This window comes from Lucilia cuprina, chromosome 4 (genome assembly GCF_022045245.1).
Source record: "Lucilia cuprina isolate Lc7/37 chromosome 4, ASM2204524v1, whole genome shotgun sequence".
Classification (NCBI taxonomy): Eukaryota; Metazoa; Arthropoda; class Insecta; order Diptera; family Calliphoridae; genus Lucilia; species Lucilia cuprina.
Window position 1 is genome coordinate 67523097 of NC_060952.1, and position 18727 is coordinate 67541823.

The following is an 18727-nucleotide window of genomic DNA, read 5'->3' on the forward strand; positions in this document are numbered from 1 at the left end:
GTAATTAATATATTGTGAATCTAATGTAATAAAACACAATATCTTTACAGTGTTGTATTAAAAGTTAACCGCTAATAAACAATTAAGAAGGTTTTGTTTATTAAATAAATAGAAAAATATAATTATCTTCAAGGATTATATAAATAAAATTAAAAAGTAAGTCCAAGTTGTACTTTTCGGCTTTCATTTGATAAACATTGCATTTAGATTTATTTGAGTTAAATCTTAACTTTCAATATTTTATAACTGTTTCTAGATCACATATGATTACTTTGAGCTAAAATTTTATTTGTATTTAATATCATAACAAAAAAATACATTAAAATTTTACTTAAAGTATTTAAACGCTAGCTTGAATCATTATTTTCAAATTAATACTTTAATTTTTTGACTTGGGTCATTTGACACGAAATTAAACATATAAGATATTTAATATTAAAATCAAATTTTTTTAAAACCACCTTTTTAAATAAAATTTTATTAAATTTCATATAGCTTTGGATTCTAATTATAGGTACTTTATTAGTTGTTAACACCAGGTCTTTCTATGACCTATTATATGATACTAATATCTTAAGTTTTTGAAAGGGTATAACTCCTTAATTAGAAGGGAGCAAACAAAAAATTTTATTGCAGTATAAGCATCAAAAGCAATATCATTAAGGTGTTTCTATCGTTAGTGGCTGTAAATAATTTTAAAAATAATCCATGACTTAGTAATTACAGATCTTTATAGACGGTTTAATTCCAAGTTATTTAAAAACTGTTAATGAAAGGTAATGTTTTTTTATTCAAAACAATAAATAAATTAAACAATTCATTTCTAATTATTTTAATTTTTAGAAAGCCGTAGCTAATATTATTTGCATAAAACGTAAAAAATGGATCTAACCGTTTAAAATTTGGTGGGAAACGTATTGATCATAAGAGAATCCTAAAGTATAACATATAATTTCAATAACTACAAAAGTATACATACCTAAATATTAATTATAACATTATTTTTGTTTATTTCGTTGAAGGATTAATGCGTTCCACAATATAACTCTTACAATTTGATGAATTGATCATAAAATTTATGAACAACTACAAAAAATTTTGGAAGTATACCAGTCAACAGTTTTTAAAATATCCTTGACACAAGGACATTTTTTGATATAGTATACTTATTTTAAAACAATAATATTTTATATAAAATATAGTCAATCTACAACACATAGGCATTAATTACAGTCTAAAAATATAAAAATTTTAGAATATATACAATATCAAATTTAATCCTTTTTATAAAAACTGTTACAACCTCGATAAAATCAAAATCGTAACAAATTTGGAAATTTTGAAAACTTAAAATTTTGTATGTGTTAAAAAGCGAGAAAACTTAGCTTTTTCCAGTAAAATTTTACATATGAGAAAATTTTACTGGGAAAAGCTAATACCTCCTGTAGTTTTTAGGTTATTTTTTTGTGTGTTATTAATGAAATTTTATATGCTAGTGAATGAAAATATTAGTTAATATTTTTGGAAAAGATATTTTATCTTAAAACGTATTATAAACACGTCTTTTTGTTATTTTTTTGGTACTAATGCAAAATGATAAAAATATCTAAAATACTTTTTTAATTTTCAATACGAAAATGTACAACTTTTTTTCAGTTTTAATTAAAATGAAATGTCAAAGAAAAAAATATATATTTTTGTTTGTAAAGTATAAATTATTTTCGGGGTTTTAAATAAATAAAAAGTGTTGCAAAAAATAATAAACATTAAGTTTAAATGATAAGTAAAACTAATAAGTGCTAATATCGTAGCAATTTTGCGAAGAAAATTTGAAGTTTAGTGAGTGCGTTTAGTTCTCACAATTTTGTTTTTTTTTCTCTCAGAGCTCGTCTGTGTAAAGAGAATAAAAATGTTTCTTTGAAAACCGCTTCAGTTTCGCTTATATTATATTGTTTATATTGTTATATTGTTAAAGTTCGATTTATGGTTTACACTTGTTTTGATAACATATGCAAATACTATTTTTTGCGACGTTAGAATCTTATTAAGCTCCGCTTTATTTACAACTTTATTGGAAAATTCTAACGAGTAAACCGTTAACGGCACCTAAATATTGTGTTGCGATTTACTATTATTTTATTAATGTAAAAATTAACAAAGGAAAAGCTCGCAGTAAAATAGGAATCCCCTCAGATCAAATGTTACGTGCACTGAAAACCCTTTCTTACTTACATTATATATTTCTTCTATCATGCGATATATTGTATCTCAATCCATGTTATAAAGTGAGATATTATAGAACTCTCTAATTGGTAAATGATTTGCTTATGTAAATGAGATCGGTTATTAAGGAATGTGAGTCCCGTTCGATTTTATTTACTGCAGAACACATTTCTGTCATTTACTTTGGTCTAAAGCAAATTAAAGTAAATTTTAATCATTAATTTACAATTAAAACGTGATCGTGGCAAATTGATCTACCGCGAGAAAAAAATTTTTGTTAAAGTGAAATTAATTATTTTCTAAAGTATTTTTAGTGAAGTATAAGTATTAATAGGAAATTTTAAATAAAAGCTAAAGTTTTACATATTGCAAACCTATTGGCTCAAAAAGTAAAAAAAAGTACTTATTAGAAATTGAAAGTGATTATATTGCTTACAGTTAATAGTACTTCGTGTTATCCTAGGGACATTATCCAAAGGGAGTTATATCCTAAAAGTCCGTAAAAATTTTGGATATAATCAGTCTGGAGGGGACTGATTAAACTTGCTATTTCTATATAATTTAGTGGAAGAATCGAGGAAGAAGATTTATAAAAGATTCTTATAATTGAGGCTCAGTATTAAGTGACGAAGATAAAATTCCACGTGATTCACGGTTTGGGTCGGAAAAAATAACCTGCTTAAACGAGAAACCCCTGCTTAAACAACAAACTCCTGCAAAAACCATTAATTCTCAATTATTACATAATTGGAAAATTAACCTTAAAACTATTATTCAACCCAATTTGGCTCAAAGCTTATTATTACGCATTTCCAAAATTACTACATAAAACATATTTTGCCTAAAGCTACATATTAAAATTTAACCTCCATACTGGAAACCACATTTTTCTAGTTATGACGTAATCTAAGAACTATATAATTTTTTATATAACTATTTTCCTAATATTCAAGCTTAAATATATCTACATTATGATTAATACTTATTAGAACCTAATTATTTACAACTAAATTAAAATATCACAAATTTTCTTTACCCAAAACTAAAATATGAGCTAAAATATAAAATTGCAACAATATTACTTACTAAGTAACATTAAATATTATGAACTAAATAATTAACTAACAATTTAAACTATATTTTTCTATATTATACTAAATTATATTTAAATTACACCTATTCAATTATACCTATTTCAACATAATAATAATCTAAAGTCCATATGAATTTATTATATTAATATATTGCATTAAACTTAATACATTATATTAAAATCAGCTTAATACATTTAACAAAATTATGATCGCTTAAAATAACAAATTCCGTCTAATTAAAACTAAATTCCCATGCATATTTAAAATAGTTTTCGTACTGCTAACCCTAACTTTATAAATTCCCACGGTCTGCAAAAAAAAAAAAAAAAAAAAAACAAAAGTATGTATCTATAGAGAGTAAAAAGTCAATTATTATTTCAAATTAAGATATACATTTTTTTTAATATAGCCAGAACATTCCATTCCTATGCTGGGCCCATCAAAGGAACGAGATGATAAATAAGCAGCAATGGTAAATACTCAACAATAACAATAATCTCTGTAAGTGCAAATCAATAATAATTTACTATTACTCTCTGCTTATTGTTATATTTAATACTCCAAAATTAAAAGGTCCGATTCTCTTTATTACATTCCGATTCCGTCTGTTTTTCTTTATCAATAATGTAAACATTGTTGATCTTTCATAATTTTGTTTTGATTAGTCTTCATTGTATGCTCAAATGCATTGTTTTATGAATTGCTCAAATATTATTGTTATTTCTTCCTAATATAAACCGAAACATTGTTTATATATATTTTTTACGTATTTCTTTAAACTATTTTATATTTTTGTTTTGATCTTTACGTATGTTTTGATCAGTTTTGCTACATTTTTTTGGTATATATTTGAATATTTAATAAATATGTTACATATGAATTTTTAAATATGAATCTCTAAATTTTTATTATTTTTTTTGGGAATGGCAAGTTTAAGGAAGTGTGATGTAGATTAATGTCAGTTTAGCTAAATATTAGGGACGACCAGTCAAATTGTAGGGTATTTAGGTTGTCATTGGCGTCTGATTTTACATCAGTAGGGAGGGAAGAAATGTACCCTGTGGCATTACACCTTGCCAATATTATAAATCAAACACATATATGTTTTATTCTACTTTTGGTTAATTTTTGCGGCATGAAGTAGAATTTATATGTTATCGCGCTTAGAAATAGGGTTGAGAACCACGTAACCAAGACTCCATGTAGCTAGCTGGGAAATTAAGATCTTTTTTGCCTCCTAACTCTTTTCTTTAGGGATCTGTGAATATTATATTATTTGTTCAACATATTATTTTCCTGATCTAAGCCGGCGCGTAACATATGTGGCGCCCAACGTAAAGGCTGTCCAATGATTGGCCAGTCTAACATAAATATTCTCAATACAATTTTATAGGCAAATCTTGAAAGATAATATTAAACAATAATAATACCAGTAGCAATTTTTCTAGATTTGTATAAGTCCTACTTAATTAAATTAATATATATTTCTTTAATGTAGATGCTATACTCTAAAATATTGCACTTATAACTATTTAGCCTACTTTTTCCAATTTTCCTCTGAAAGTCCAAATACTGAAACTGGATTTCGGTTTTGATGCATTAGAGTTTCATTGATAAAGTTTTGAGTTTTGAGTTTTGATGAAGTTTTCAAGTCCTTTTTATAAATTTTGTTGATTAAATTTTTAAAAGATGCGGATTACTCTAATAACTAAACAATTGTTTTGTAGATGAGATGTCTTTGATTTATAAATTTAGCTAGAACTGTATATTTTTCTTAAATTCATATATTTTCATGAGATTTGTCATTCCCAGAAAAATTAATCGATTATAAATTATACTTGTATTGGCGATATTTGATACAGAAATTAAAATTTTTCGAAATTATTTTACTTAATCCTTAAATTGGAAACAAAACCATATTTTTGTATTGTACTTTATTTTGGAGATTGTTCGTAATGAACACTCGCTCACAAGGCAGTAGTAATTGTAGAGGTCGTGGTAGAAGTGGCTCAGCCTCAAGCAACAATATTTCTATTGAACTACAAGATCAAACAACTTCATCTAAAGCACGAGTTGTTCACTCGCCTGCTGTAAAAACCACACATAAAGCAACGCTACAAGTGCCTCGTACTCAAAGTTGCAGTAACTTAGACATTCAGAATATTTCTACAATGAATAATCCAAATTTATTGCCACAGTCATTTACTCATTCACAAGGACAAGATAGTGAAGTTATAAATCAACCTGAGTTAAATGTTAATGCCCCTAGTTCCAATACAGCTACACCGTTTGATACGTTAATAACCTTAATGGAACAAACTATGCAAAATACAAGAGAGGAGTTCAGAAGAGAACTCTCTTCTAGCCGAGACAGCATTTCGCAAATAGGTAATGCAAGTAATTCTAGTTCTCAGAGACAACCTTTTAGTCCACCTAATACTAGCCATTCTAATGCTCCAAATTTAAATAGACCTGATGTAAGCACAGGATATAGTGATTCCAATATTAAATTAGAGAAATGGAAAATTTGTTATGATGGGACAGGTTCGGTGTCTGATTTTTTATTTAAAGTTGAAACCCTTAGTAGACGTACAAGATGTTCCGATGAACACCTTTTATCTAATTTTCACGTGTTGTTAGAAGGAAAAGCCGAACAGTGGTATTGGCTGTTCATGAAACAGAACCATAATGTGACTTATTCAGTAATACGTCATGCTTTGACAAAAGAATTTGGATATTTGGAATCAGAACACGATATATTGTTGAAAATTTTATTACGTAAGCAACTACACAAAGAATCCTATGACGATTTTCATACGGCAATTGTGTCAATGAATTCAAGATTGCAAAGTCCCTTACCAGATTCAACAGTAATCGACATAATTAAAAGAAACTTGCAGGCAAATTTGAGATTTTTATTGTTCAGTTCTGAGTCTAAAACTCTAAATGATTTCAGAGATATTGCGCGAAAGGCTGAAAAGGTCCTTCGTGACAACAAAACTTTTGCTCCTAACTCAATGCCTTTGCGTAATGTTAATGAAATAGAGGCTTCTGAATCAGATGTAGATGAGTCTGATATATCTGATCCACAATTAGATGCATTGCAAATGTCCAAACGGTCTAGCAAATATGATTATAAAGTGCTGGAATTGTTTGTCGTATGGACATTCATATATATATATATACTATATATATATATATTATATATATATATATATATATATATATATATTATATAATATATATATATATATCTATATATATATATATATATATATATATATATATATTATATATATATATATATATATATATCTATATATAATATATATTATATATAGATGGACGAAAGTCCCCGGTAGCCATTTCGCCCATTGTTTTGTTTCCCTGAACCATATGCCTATTCGGACATGTAGGTGTTAAAACGCCCTTTTGTCCGCACTTGAAATATATATATATATATATATATATATTATATCTATATATATTATAATATTATATATATTATCTATATATATATATATATATATATATATATATATAGCGATAAAGCTATTATTGACCAGTTTTGTTTCAAGTGCGGACAAAAGGGCGTTTTAACACCTACATGTCCAAATAGGCATATGGTTCAGGGAAACAAAACAATGGGCGAAATGGCTACCGGGGACTTTCGTCCATCTCGCAAAACCCCGAGTTCAAATTAGAATCGGAAAATTCCAATAACATTCCAAATTTCAATAAATATTCAACAACTAGCTACAACGATCTATTACTTTCACCTTCTAAGGATATCTCAACACAAACTGAATCCTATGTAAATTTAGATGAAAAATTTTGTAAGAAAATTATTTCCAAACCTGTCTATTCTTTTAATAAAGGTCCTTCTATTAAAATAACAAAATGTCGACAACGTTATAAGAAACGTAAATACTACCGTAAATTGTTAGAGTCTACCATCATTCATGGCTCGGATGATCGTCCTTTCGTTAAAGTTAATATTTTCAATGATAGTATTGTAGGATTGCTCGACTCAGGTGGTAACGTTTCTGTGTTGGGTAACAATAGCTTAGAGTTTTTAAAACGTAATAATATAAATTATAGTCCGATCAAATCAACTTTATCAATTGCAAATGGTTTAAAACAAAATATACTAGGTTTTTGTAAATTGCCTGTTTATTTTAAAGGAGTTATTAAAGGAGTTATTATCAGCCAAGAAGCATATTTTGGAACCAATTTTTGGCGTGAGTTTGCGCTCGCTCCTGAGATTATACCCTCAGTTTCATCACTGCAATTCGAATCACCATCATCTGAAAATAAAGATGCAAAATTTCACGACCTAACATCAGAACAAAAACTAGCTTTAGAGAAAACTGTTTTAGAGTTTCCCTCTTATGAGAAACTGGGATTAGGGTGTACAGATCTTATTGAACATAATATAGATGCTGGGGACGCAGTACCTATAAAATGTAGGCATTACCCTTTATCACCCCCTCAGCAGGAGGAAGCGTACAAGGAGATCGACCGTCTGTTGGAAATGGGAGTAATCGAGGAATCAAACTCACCTTGGTGTTCCCCGGTGGTTTTAGTACGAAAACCGGGGAAAGTTCGTCTTTGTATTGATTTCCGAAAGCTTAATGCGGTCACGAAGAAGGATTCGTATCCTCTTCCCCACATTAATGGGCTATTAAGCAGGTTAAAAGATACTTTTTATATTACTGGGATCGATTTAAAAGACGCGTTCCTACAAATAAGATTAACGGAATCTTCTAAGGAAAAAACCGCATTTGTAGTTCCCGGTAAGCCTTTATTCCACTTTAAGTATATGCCATTTGGGTTATGCAATGGCCCCCAAACTATGAGCAGGCTGATGGATAAGGTAATTCCTTCACGTCTACGTGATAACGTTTTCATATATCTAGATGACCTGCTCATATGAAGTTCGGATTTCGATTCCCACATGGCTTTATTAAAGGAAGTGGCCGGTCGCCTTAAAGCAGCGAAGCTTACAATAAATGTAGGGAAAAGTAAATTTTGCCAAAGAGAAATCCGCTACTTAGGTTACATTGCACAGTGGTATAGGAAAAAAAAAGAGGGAAATAATTCGGTAACTTCTAAACGGTTAATCCGATTTTAATGAAATTCGGTATGCACAAAAAGGAGGTGTTGTCGAGTTTAGGTTTTGAATTTGGACCTTATAGGCCAACCAGGGGCCCGGCGGGGGTCCTCAAATTAGGACACCTCGGCTATGTTTTTGGGTTTTTGCCTATTATATCCATACCAGGGGCGGGGTTATCGAAACCCGTTACAAAATGATTAAGAACATATTGGGTCATACAAAACAGGTCACTATAATTTGATATCGACTATGCGATTTGAGAATTTTTGCTCAAAATTGAATTTCCTATAAAAAAATAGGGTTTTTTGGATGGACCTGGTCCCCTCGGTATCAAAATTTTTTAGGTTTTGTTTCATTTATCGTATTTTATGTAAAGTCAGCTTTTCAAAAAGTATAAATTCTATATACATCTTCTTAGAAACTTTTTAGATAACTTAAAAAGAAAAAGATACTTTTTTCCCAAAAAAATGGCAAAAAATCGCCTTTTTTTTAATTTTTTAAATAAAATGCCTATAACTTTGGACTCAGTCATGATTTTTACATAATTCTTTCACTGCTTGATATATAAACTTGTTGTTAAGCGAATAAAAAAAGAAATGGCGAAAATCGGGAATATTTGGACCCGCTATTATCAAAAAACTAAAGTAAGAACGGTAAAAATTTTAAAATTTTAATTTTCAAATGCGAATATCTCCTAAACTATAAGAGATAATTTACTGCTATGACGACATTTTTTATAGTGCTCGATGAGGAGATTCTATATACGAAATTTTTTTTAAATCGGAACTCAAATGAAGAAATAGGATCGTTTTAAAAATTTAACATAGCCGAGGTGTCCTAATTTGAGGACCCCCCGCCGGGCCCCTGGTTGGCCAATAAGGTCCAAATTCAAAACCTAAACTCGACAACACCTCCTCTTTGTGCATACCAAATTTCATTAAAATCGGATTAACCGTTTAGAAGTTACCGAATTATTTCCCTCTTATTTTTTTCCTATACCACTGTGCATTGTAGGATACGGAACTTTAAAAGTTGACCCTGAAAAAGTGGAATCGATTAGGAACTTTAGCATACCCAAAACACCAAGGCAATTACGGCGATTTGTTGGCATGGCCAATTGGTACCGCGGGTTTATAAACAACTTCGCTAGTATAGCTGGTCCACTCACAGATTGTTTAAAGAAAACCTCTAAACCATTTGCTCTAACAGAAAGTGCAATGTTAGCCTTTGAGAAGCTAAAGGAGGCATTGTTCTCGGCTCCAGTATTGGCCCAACCAAAATTTGATCGTATATTTTTAATTCAATGCGACGCTTCACGGGTTGGAGTTGGAGGCGTTTTGTTTCAACATGATGACAACGGTAGTGAGCATCCAATTGCTTTTGTTTCTCAAAAGCTTAATTAAGCTCAAAAAAATTATACAGTCACTGAGCTTGAGTGTATGGCTGCAATCGTTTGTGTGAATAGGTTCAGACCTTATATTGAAGGGTTACCCTTTAAAATAATAACTGACCACTCATCCTTAAAATGGCTGATGTCTCAAAAGGATTTGAGTGGGAGGTTAGCGAGGTGGAGCATCAAGTTACAAAGATATGATTTCCAAATTGAGCATAGAAAAGGCTCATTAAACATAGTACCAGATTGTCTATCGCGTATGGAAGTCGAAGAAATATCGTTATCTGATATGCCTTTGGAAATAGACCCCAGTTCTCCAGATTTTAGTAACGAAGAATACGGGAAAATTAGAGATTTAGTCTCTGAAAAAGGTGATTCATTGCCTGATTTGACCATTGCTGACAATTTAGTCTACAAACGAATAAAATTCAGACAGGGTATTGAAGACGAAGAAAAAGATTTGTGGCGTTTGTGGATCCCCAATTCGTTAACTGGAATAGCCATTAAGGCTGCACATGATTCACCTCTTTCTTGTCATGGCGGTTTTACCAAAACACTAGCCAGAATTCGGCAAAAGTATTACTGGCCTACAATGACTACCGATGTCAAATCATATGTCGACAATTGTGACAAGTGTAAGTCTGTTAAATCGTCTAACCAAATTTCTAGGTCACTTATGGGAAAACAATTTTTTACCAGTAGACCCTTCGAACGACTTTACTGTGACTTTTTAGGCCCCTATCCCCTGACCAAAATCAAAAACACTGTGATTTTCATTTGTTTAGATCACCTAACAAAATTTTTATTTTTAAAACCATTAAAGGCAGCAACATCTGCAAACGTGATTTTGTATTTGCAGTCGGAGATTTTTCCCACATTTGGAGTACCCAGATTTTTACACAGCGATAACGCTAAACAATTCGTTTCCAACGAAATGAAAGATTTTTTTAAATTACATGAAATTGAGCATGTAAAAACTGGATTTTACGCTCCACAATCAAATGCATCTGAACGTGCAAATAGGGAAATAATAACTAAAATCAGATGTTTTCTGGAAAACAATGAAGACCATAGTGATTGGGATCGTTACATACCTCAGATTTTATCGATACTTCGGAGTGATTATCATTCATCCATTAAGTGTTCTCCCATTTGCCACATTTGGACAAAATATGGTGCAGCATGGTTCTGCCTACAAAATTTTGGAAAAGTTAGGGTGTTTGAATGGAGAAGATGTTGAAATTTCAACTAATGTTGACAAATTACAAAAACTAAGATCCAAAATTAGAGAAAATTTGAGTCAAGCTCACGAAAAGGCATCCAAAACTTACAATTTACGATCTCGCCCAATTCAGTTCAAAAAAGGTCAAATAATTTTTAGAAAGAATCATATTCTAAGTAATATGAGTAAAGCCATTAATAAGAAGTTTATGCCTAAGTATCTAAAATGCAAAATTCGAGACAAAATTGGCAACAATCTCTACGACTTAGAAGATCTTAAAGGAAATTACGTTGGAAGATACCAAACATCAGATCTCAAACCTTGATTCTAATTTTTTTTAAATATTCGAATATTTGATACTATGTTCTTACTTATGTCTTTACCCGGCTTATCGTGGGTCGTGCCACACGTTAGTGTTGTTCCTATTTCGTATTACTTTGATTTAAATAAATAACTGAAAAAAAATAAATCTTCCCTGTTCGTTATTCGATGTTAAATCTCTGAACGAAGCAGGTTTGTTGCGATTTACTTTTATTTTATTAATGTAAAAATTAACAAAGGAAAAGCTCGCAGTAAAATAGGAATCCCCTCAGATCAAATGTTACGTGCACTGAAAACCCTTACTTACTTACATTATAATTTTTTTTTCTATCATGCGATATATTGTATCTCAATCCATGTTATAAAGTGAGATATTATAGAACTCTCTAATTGGTAAATGATTTGCTTATGTAAATGAGATCGGTTATTAAGGAATGTGAGTCCCGTTCGATTTTATTTACTGCAGAACACATTTCTGTCATTTACTTTGGTCTAAAGCAAATTAAAGTAAATTTTAATCATTCATTTACAATTAAAACGTGATCGTGAAAAGTGAAATTAATTATTTTCTAAAGTGTTTTTAGTGAATTATAAGTATTAATAGGAAATTTTAAATAAAAGCTAAAGTTTTACATATTGCAAACCTATTGGCTCAAAAAGTAAAAAAAAGGTATTTATTAGAAATTGACAGTGATTATATTGCTTACAGTTAATAGTACTTCGTGTTATCCTAGGGACATTATCCAAAGGGAGTTATATCCTAAGAGTCCGTAAAAATTTTGGATGGAATCAGTCTGGAGGGGACTGATTAAACTTGCTATTTCTATATAATTTAGTGGAAGAATCGAGGAAGAAGATTTATAAAAGATTCTCATAATTGAGGCTCAGTATAAAGTGACGAAGATAAAATTCCACGTGATTCACGGTTTGGGTCGGAAAAAATAACCTGCTTAAACGAGAAACCCCTGCTTAAACAACAAACTCCTGCAAAAACCATTAATTCTCAATTATTACATAATTGGAAAATTAACCTTAAAACTATTATTCAACCCAATTTGGCTCAAAGCTTATTATTACGCATTTCCAAAATTACTACATAAAACATATTTTGCCTAAAGCTACATATTAAAATTTAACCTCCATACTGGAAACCACATTGTTCTAGTTATGATGTAATCTAAGAACTATATAATTTTATATATAACTATTTTCCTAATATTCAAGCTTAAATATATCTACATTATGATTAATACTTATTAGAACCTAATTATTTACAACTAAATTAAAATATCACAAATTTTCTTTACCTAAAACTAAAATATGAGCTAAAATATAAAATTGCAACAATATTACTTACTAAATAACATTAAATATTATAAACTAAATAATTAACTAACAATTTAAACTATATTTTTCTATATTATACTAAATTATATTTAAATTACACCTATTCAATTATACCTATTTCAACATAATAATAATCTAAAGTCCATATGAATTTATTATATTAATATATTGCATTAAACTTAATACATTATATTAAAATCAGCTTAATACATTTAACAAAATTATGATTGCTTAAAATCAGCGTTTAAATATGCAGCACTAGCACCACCTCTCTTCTATATGACTATAAAATAAATATGAAACTTTATCATTTTTGTATCACTTTGCTACTAAAAATTGCAGTCATATATATTCGTATTAATATAAAAATTGCAACTCGTGTTTGCAATTTCTAGTAGCAGGCAGACATAATTGCAGTTCAACACACATATATTTTTGTGCTTTAGCTGCGCACACTCAAATTTGTTAAACTAATATGCAGAGTATTGATGTTATTTTTGTTTGCGTTTAGTTTTTCCTAGCAGCAATGTAACTTTATTTTGGTTTTGCTACTGCCAGTTGTAGTTTTATTTATTATTTTTTGGCAATATTGATGCAGCAATTTGTAGGTATGTATGTAAATACACTGACAGTTTTATGACATTTCATGAGCTTAAATTCAGTATTACACTTCACATTTGTACGCATTTAAGTATGTATGTATGTCGATATTAATATGTATATTTATTATCATCCATATATCGATGATATTCGACCTATAATATCCTGTACTGATTGACATATTAATTATTAAAATATAGTTTAAATATTCTCATAATTTCTGTATGATATAATACAGAAAAATACTACATTGATATTTGTTTGTTTTTTCCTTAATGTATTACAAAATATTATTAACTACATTTCTTCAAAAAATATATATATATAATAATCTTCCACATTTTAGCAGTGTGATTTGAATAATTTGTAAAGTAAGCTCATTAGAATTCAACAAAAAATATTTTAATTATGTGTGTTCACCCTGTTTTATACAAGGTTATTATAAATTTATTAATTTCTACAAAAAAATATTTAAAACTATCATTAGGTTATAAAATTGTTAGAAGTATAACCATATAATCTTACAACTACATTGCTCAAAAATGTTTATTTATTAGAACAAAATAATAAACACGCTTTTAATTTGAGTTGTGTTTTATGGGGTAGCCATATTTTCAATAACATGTACATATTTAATTCAAATGGAGGTTCCCCTAATAAAAGTCTGCCCATTTTTTTCCCAATGTTCATAATGAAGTTAATGTTTTTCGTCAAAATTAGAAGATTCTGACTCTAATAGTATGGGAGGTAGCACTATGTATATTTTACAAACATTTTTTTATGTTGCGAAAAATAATTATCCTTAATTAATCTTTAAATTGTAGAATATTAAGGCGGCAATTCTATATATTATCGCCGGCTCGCTGAAGAGTTTTTCCCTTTCGACTTAGAATTATTATTATTTTACCCCAATAACATGTATGCATATCTATCATATTCAAATATTTTCAAATTGTAACATCAATATTAAAAAAAAACAATAAATAAATTTGCAGGTAGCAGTTGCAAAACAAAATTTAATTGCTGCTAGGAAAAACTAAGCGCTAATAAAAATATCATCAATACTAGCCATATTAGTTTAACAGATTTGAGTGTGCGCTGCTATAGCACAAAAATATATATTTTTTCTTGTACAACAAACAAGAGATTAATACTGTTCATTCGTGCTGCTAGAAATTGCAGTGTAACGTCGCAATTTTTCTAGTTAAACATAAAAACAGAACGGCAATATTAAGTAGCAATGTTATTTAAATCTGAAAAAGTTTAAATATTTTTAGTATGACGAGTGATAAAAATATGTATTTTGCGGCAAATGCTGACTAATATATTAGTAAAAGTAAACACTGATTTTCATAAAATCTTGGGAAATTGTGGTGGTGCTGAACATTTGATCCTAGCGAACCGGATTTTTGTGTATCATATACGGATTTTTGTCATCTTCACTCCATCATCCCTTGGAAAACATACAGTCCGCCGAATATATATTTATTATTAATTTTTACAAAACATCTACGAAATAAGGTATGTAAATATAATTCAATTGTGAGCAAGTGATAAAAAATTATATAGTTGTTTCGCGAACAAACACACATATTTTTTGTGATTTTTGTGAATTGGTTTAACTTGTGGTTTGTGGATATTTTGCACTAATTTTAACTTTAATTTATATCAAAAAATATTTAAATTCTTTTGATCCTACGGACAATAATTTAAAGCGATATTGTTGATCTTATTTTATTATAAATTAGTATTTCATTACATTTTCTTTTGTGCGTTTGTTTGTTTACAGATTTACATCTGTAAATTCTACCAACAAAATACATTACGGTGTATTCTTGTTCTTCCCTTATATTGGGTACCCTACGGTCGGTCAGTTTGACTATTATCAAGTTTGTTGATATAAATTTTGTAGTCAATTCGTAGTTTAATATCGAGTTATTAATTCATATATTTTTATTAAAATTTTTAAATATTAAAAATTTTGGTCACATCACTTAATGCGTTTATTACAGCATCGGATGCTCTCGTTGCATACCGCGTGAGGTTTGATAATTTAGATGAATTGCATGACGTTTTTAAGTTGGAGATTCGGAAACGGGAATCAGAAAGACTTTGGGACAAAGTTAATTCGACGTACGAAGTATGTCTTAACACTCTAGAGTCCAGTGAATTTAAAGTGGTAGCGGAAAAATATCAAGCCACATCCTTTGAATATATTGAATGTGGAGGATCTATTTCTAAGAAAATAAGAACATTGGAATTACGATAATTCAGAGCATAATCTGACGCTCCCTCCATGCGATATCGACTCTTTCGTAGGGGATTATGTTTCTTGGCCCGCTTTTAGGGATTTATTCACCGCAATTTACATTAATAGCTCGAGGCTTAGCAATATAGAACGTCTTTGGCATTTAATAGGATAACCGAGGGTGAAGCTAAAACAATCGTTTGAATATATCCATTAAATAAAAATAGTTTTGAGTTAGCCTGGCGCGATTTAAGGAATACATATGAGAATTCTCGTATATTGATGTATAACCAACTAAAGTTTTTATTAAGTCTTCCTGCCTTTGACAAAGAGTCGATCATAGCACTCAAAACCTTACAGCGCGGAATCGATAGTTTTCTTATGCACTTTCTATTTATAATGTGCCTACATATAATTGGGACCCAATTATCGTGTTTATGTGTATTCATCGTCTACCTTGTTCAACAATTATTTTATGCGAACAGGGCATTAAGGACAAATTAAGTTTATCTTCATGGAAAGATTTAAATAATTTTCTGAAGGAAAGAATTCTGACTTTGCAATGTCTTCAAGAAATTAAAGGTACAAACTCCACTAATATGGAATCTTCATTGCAATCTCACAATTCTTCCGAAAAATTGTTTGTATTTTATGTCCTAACCAGTCCCACTACTTGCGAAATTGTCGTCGTTTTAAAAGTCTTTCAATATCTGATAGAATTTCAACAATGAATGAACAAAACTTCTGCACTAAATATCTTTCGAGGACACATACTGCCAGAAGTTGCAAAATAAATAATAATTGTTATATATGCAATAATCGACATCACTCGATACTTCATTTACAACATGTACAAAATTCTGTGTTTGAAAGACCTACTGTTTCTACGGAACAGAACTCTGGTGCGGTTCTACGAACTACTAATTCCAACTACCAACAATCATATACGTCCAATAATGTAACGTCCAATTCACAAGTATTTCATACTAGTCAAAACCAGTCTGTTCTATTAGGGACAGCTACGGTAAATATAATTCATAATAGCAAAAAGTATCAGGTCCGCGCTTTAATTGATTCGGGTTCGGAATGCTCTTACATTTCTGAACGATTACGGGTAAGGTTAAAACTTCCCACGCATTCTGCACACGCTCAAGTTTCTGACATCAATAACGAAGTTATTGGAGTTTCTAAATATTGTCCTGTGGAAATTGGTTCCGATTTAGACTCTTCAGTAAACGCATTTGTTTTACCAAAAATTTCGGGAAATTTGCCTTCAACTTCCGTAAATATCGATATTAAAAAGTTATTGCCAAATCTTCGTTTGGCTGATTCAAATCATTTAGATAGTAGGCCTGTAGATATTCTTATTGGTGCGGATTTATATCATCGTATAATTTTACCGGAATTACAGCAAAATATATTAGGGTCATATTGGCACAAAAATTCATACTAAATTTAAATACACCACTTTGTGGTTGGGTCAATTATGACCATGCCCCTCTTTAAGGAGCCCAGTTCATGGTCTGCTTTAAAACCATTCTCCCTTTGACTTTAGACTTTGTTCTATGGGAACCATTATTTTACCAGCCCATTCGGTGTGATACCTTTGATCACTTGTTTTATGAAAAAATATTAACAAAAAGAAAAAAACATAATAAATCTATAGATATAGATCTCAATGTTAATTGCAACACTCTTTAGTGTTGCAAGGTGTCCGGCAATGTTCAAGTTCGATTTATGGTTTACACTTGTTTTGATAACATATGCAACGTTAGAATCTTACTAAGCTCCGCTTTATTTACAACTTTGTTGGAAAATTCTAACGAGTAAACCGTTACCGGTACCTAAATATTCTTTGCCACCAATTTATCGTCAACATAAGCACTATGTGCTCTTGGCGTTATTACTTCTACGAGGTAAAAAAATAATAATAATACATATCTACAGAGAGATCTACGTCTCATTAAATTTGCAAATATTTTGTTTTATTTTTATAAAATTTTGGGAAATTATGGTGGAGCTGAACAACTATATACCTCTGTATACCTTGTGGCGATACTCTTGCTCTTTTGGTATTGCATGTTCATTTGCAACCGTTTTTTTAATATTTGCTGTTTGTCAAACCCACTCCAAAAAACACCTAATGTAAATTCGCCTTGGTAGCCGTCGTTGAAATTTTAAATATAGGTCCAACGGCGTTAATGTTTGTCTGCGTTGGACTATATTTCCAAGGCGAATTCATATGTCTGTATTCTGTTTTCATTTCGAGCATATTTTTCTTAATAATTATTAAATAATAATTACGCTAATTAAATTAAACTATTATTACAATAATTAAAGGGGGCTTATAAGCATTCATGGGCCAAATTTGTACTTAATGGCAATCTTAGTGATACTGTTGACTGACATTCCTCTACTTCAACTGCCAACATTCTAATGGACAAGGTAGCATTAGGAATATGTTGTATCCATTGAGAAATTAACAGAATAGCAAAATTAATGCATTAGTGAAAAATTGCCAATATTTTATACAATACAAAAGGAAACTTAAATTATTTAAGACAATTAAAGCAATGGATTCCTCAACGTCGACAGCTGGGTGTGATGATGATATAGATGTTCTTTTGGTTACTGCAAACGTAGGAAGTTTGTTTGAAGATGTATGTACACACATATAATTTTATACTATAATAAAATTCATATGATTTCTATTTTTTGTCACCTTAAAGCCACTTCGTCTTCTCCGTCCATGGTTAGTAGTGTTTCTCAAAAAAGTGGAAGAACTACAGCCAAAATTTTTGGCACTACACTTACAGGAAGTTGGAGGGAAAACATATGAAAAATCAATGGAATACGTTCAAGAATTCATAAAAAGTTTATGCGAAGCCCCCCAAATGTTAAATTTTGAATTTATTCGTATCTACATGGATGAAGATTTCAATTCCGCGGAGCACTTTACGGTAACTATTTTATGAACGTAACACTTGAATCTTGACTTGAATGCCAATATTTAATTACGTTGTTTTTATTAAAGTTGTCTTTATTGAATTTATCCAAAAAATATTGTTTCACAATGTTTTTATTTTATATTGCAACAATTAACAATCAGTTATTTAGTAAAACTCTTTCCATTCAAATGTTTGAAAATATAAAAAACAATTTA

General features: G+C 29.9%; 1 protein-coding gene across 3 annotated transcripts in view; it reads left to right on the forward strand.

Moving 5' to 3' along the window:
- The first annotated feature begins 17792 nt into the window (after nt 1-17792).
- Nucleotides 17793-18727, forward strand: part of LOC111684065 (inositol polyphosphate-5-phosphatase A) — an 87536-nt gene continuing 86601 nt past the window's right edge. The window contains exons 1-2 of one of the 3 annotated variants that reach the window (XM_046948459.1): nt 17793-18224; nt 18294-18524. In XM_046948459.1, coding sequence (XP_046804415.1) covers nt 18138-18224; nt 18294-18524 — 318 coding nt within the window. In that variant the 5' untranslated portion in view covers nt 17793-18137. The remainder of the gene's footprint in view (nt 18225-18293; nt 18525-18727) is intronic. The other 2 variants (XM_046948460.1, XM_046948461.1) reach the window with 2 other exon arrangements.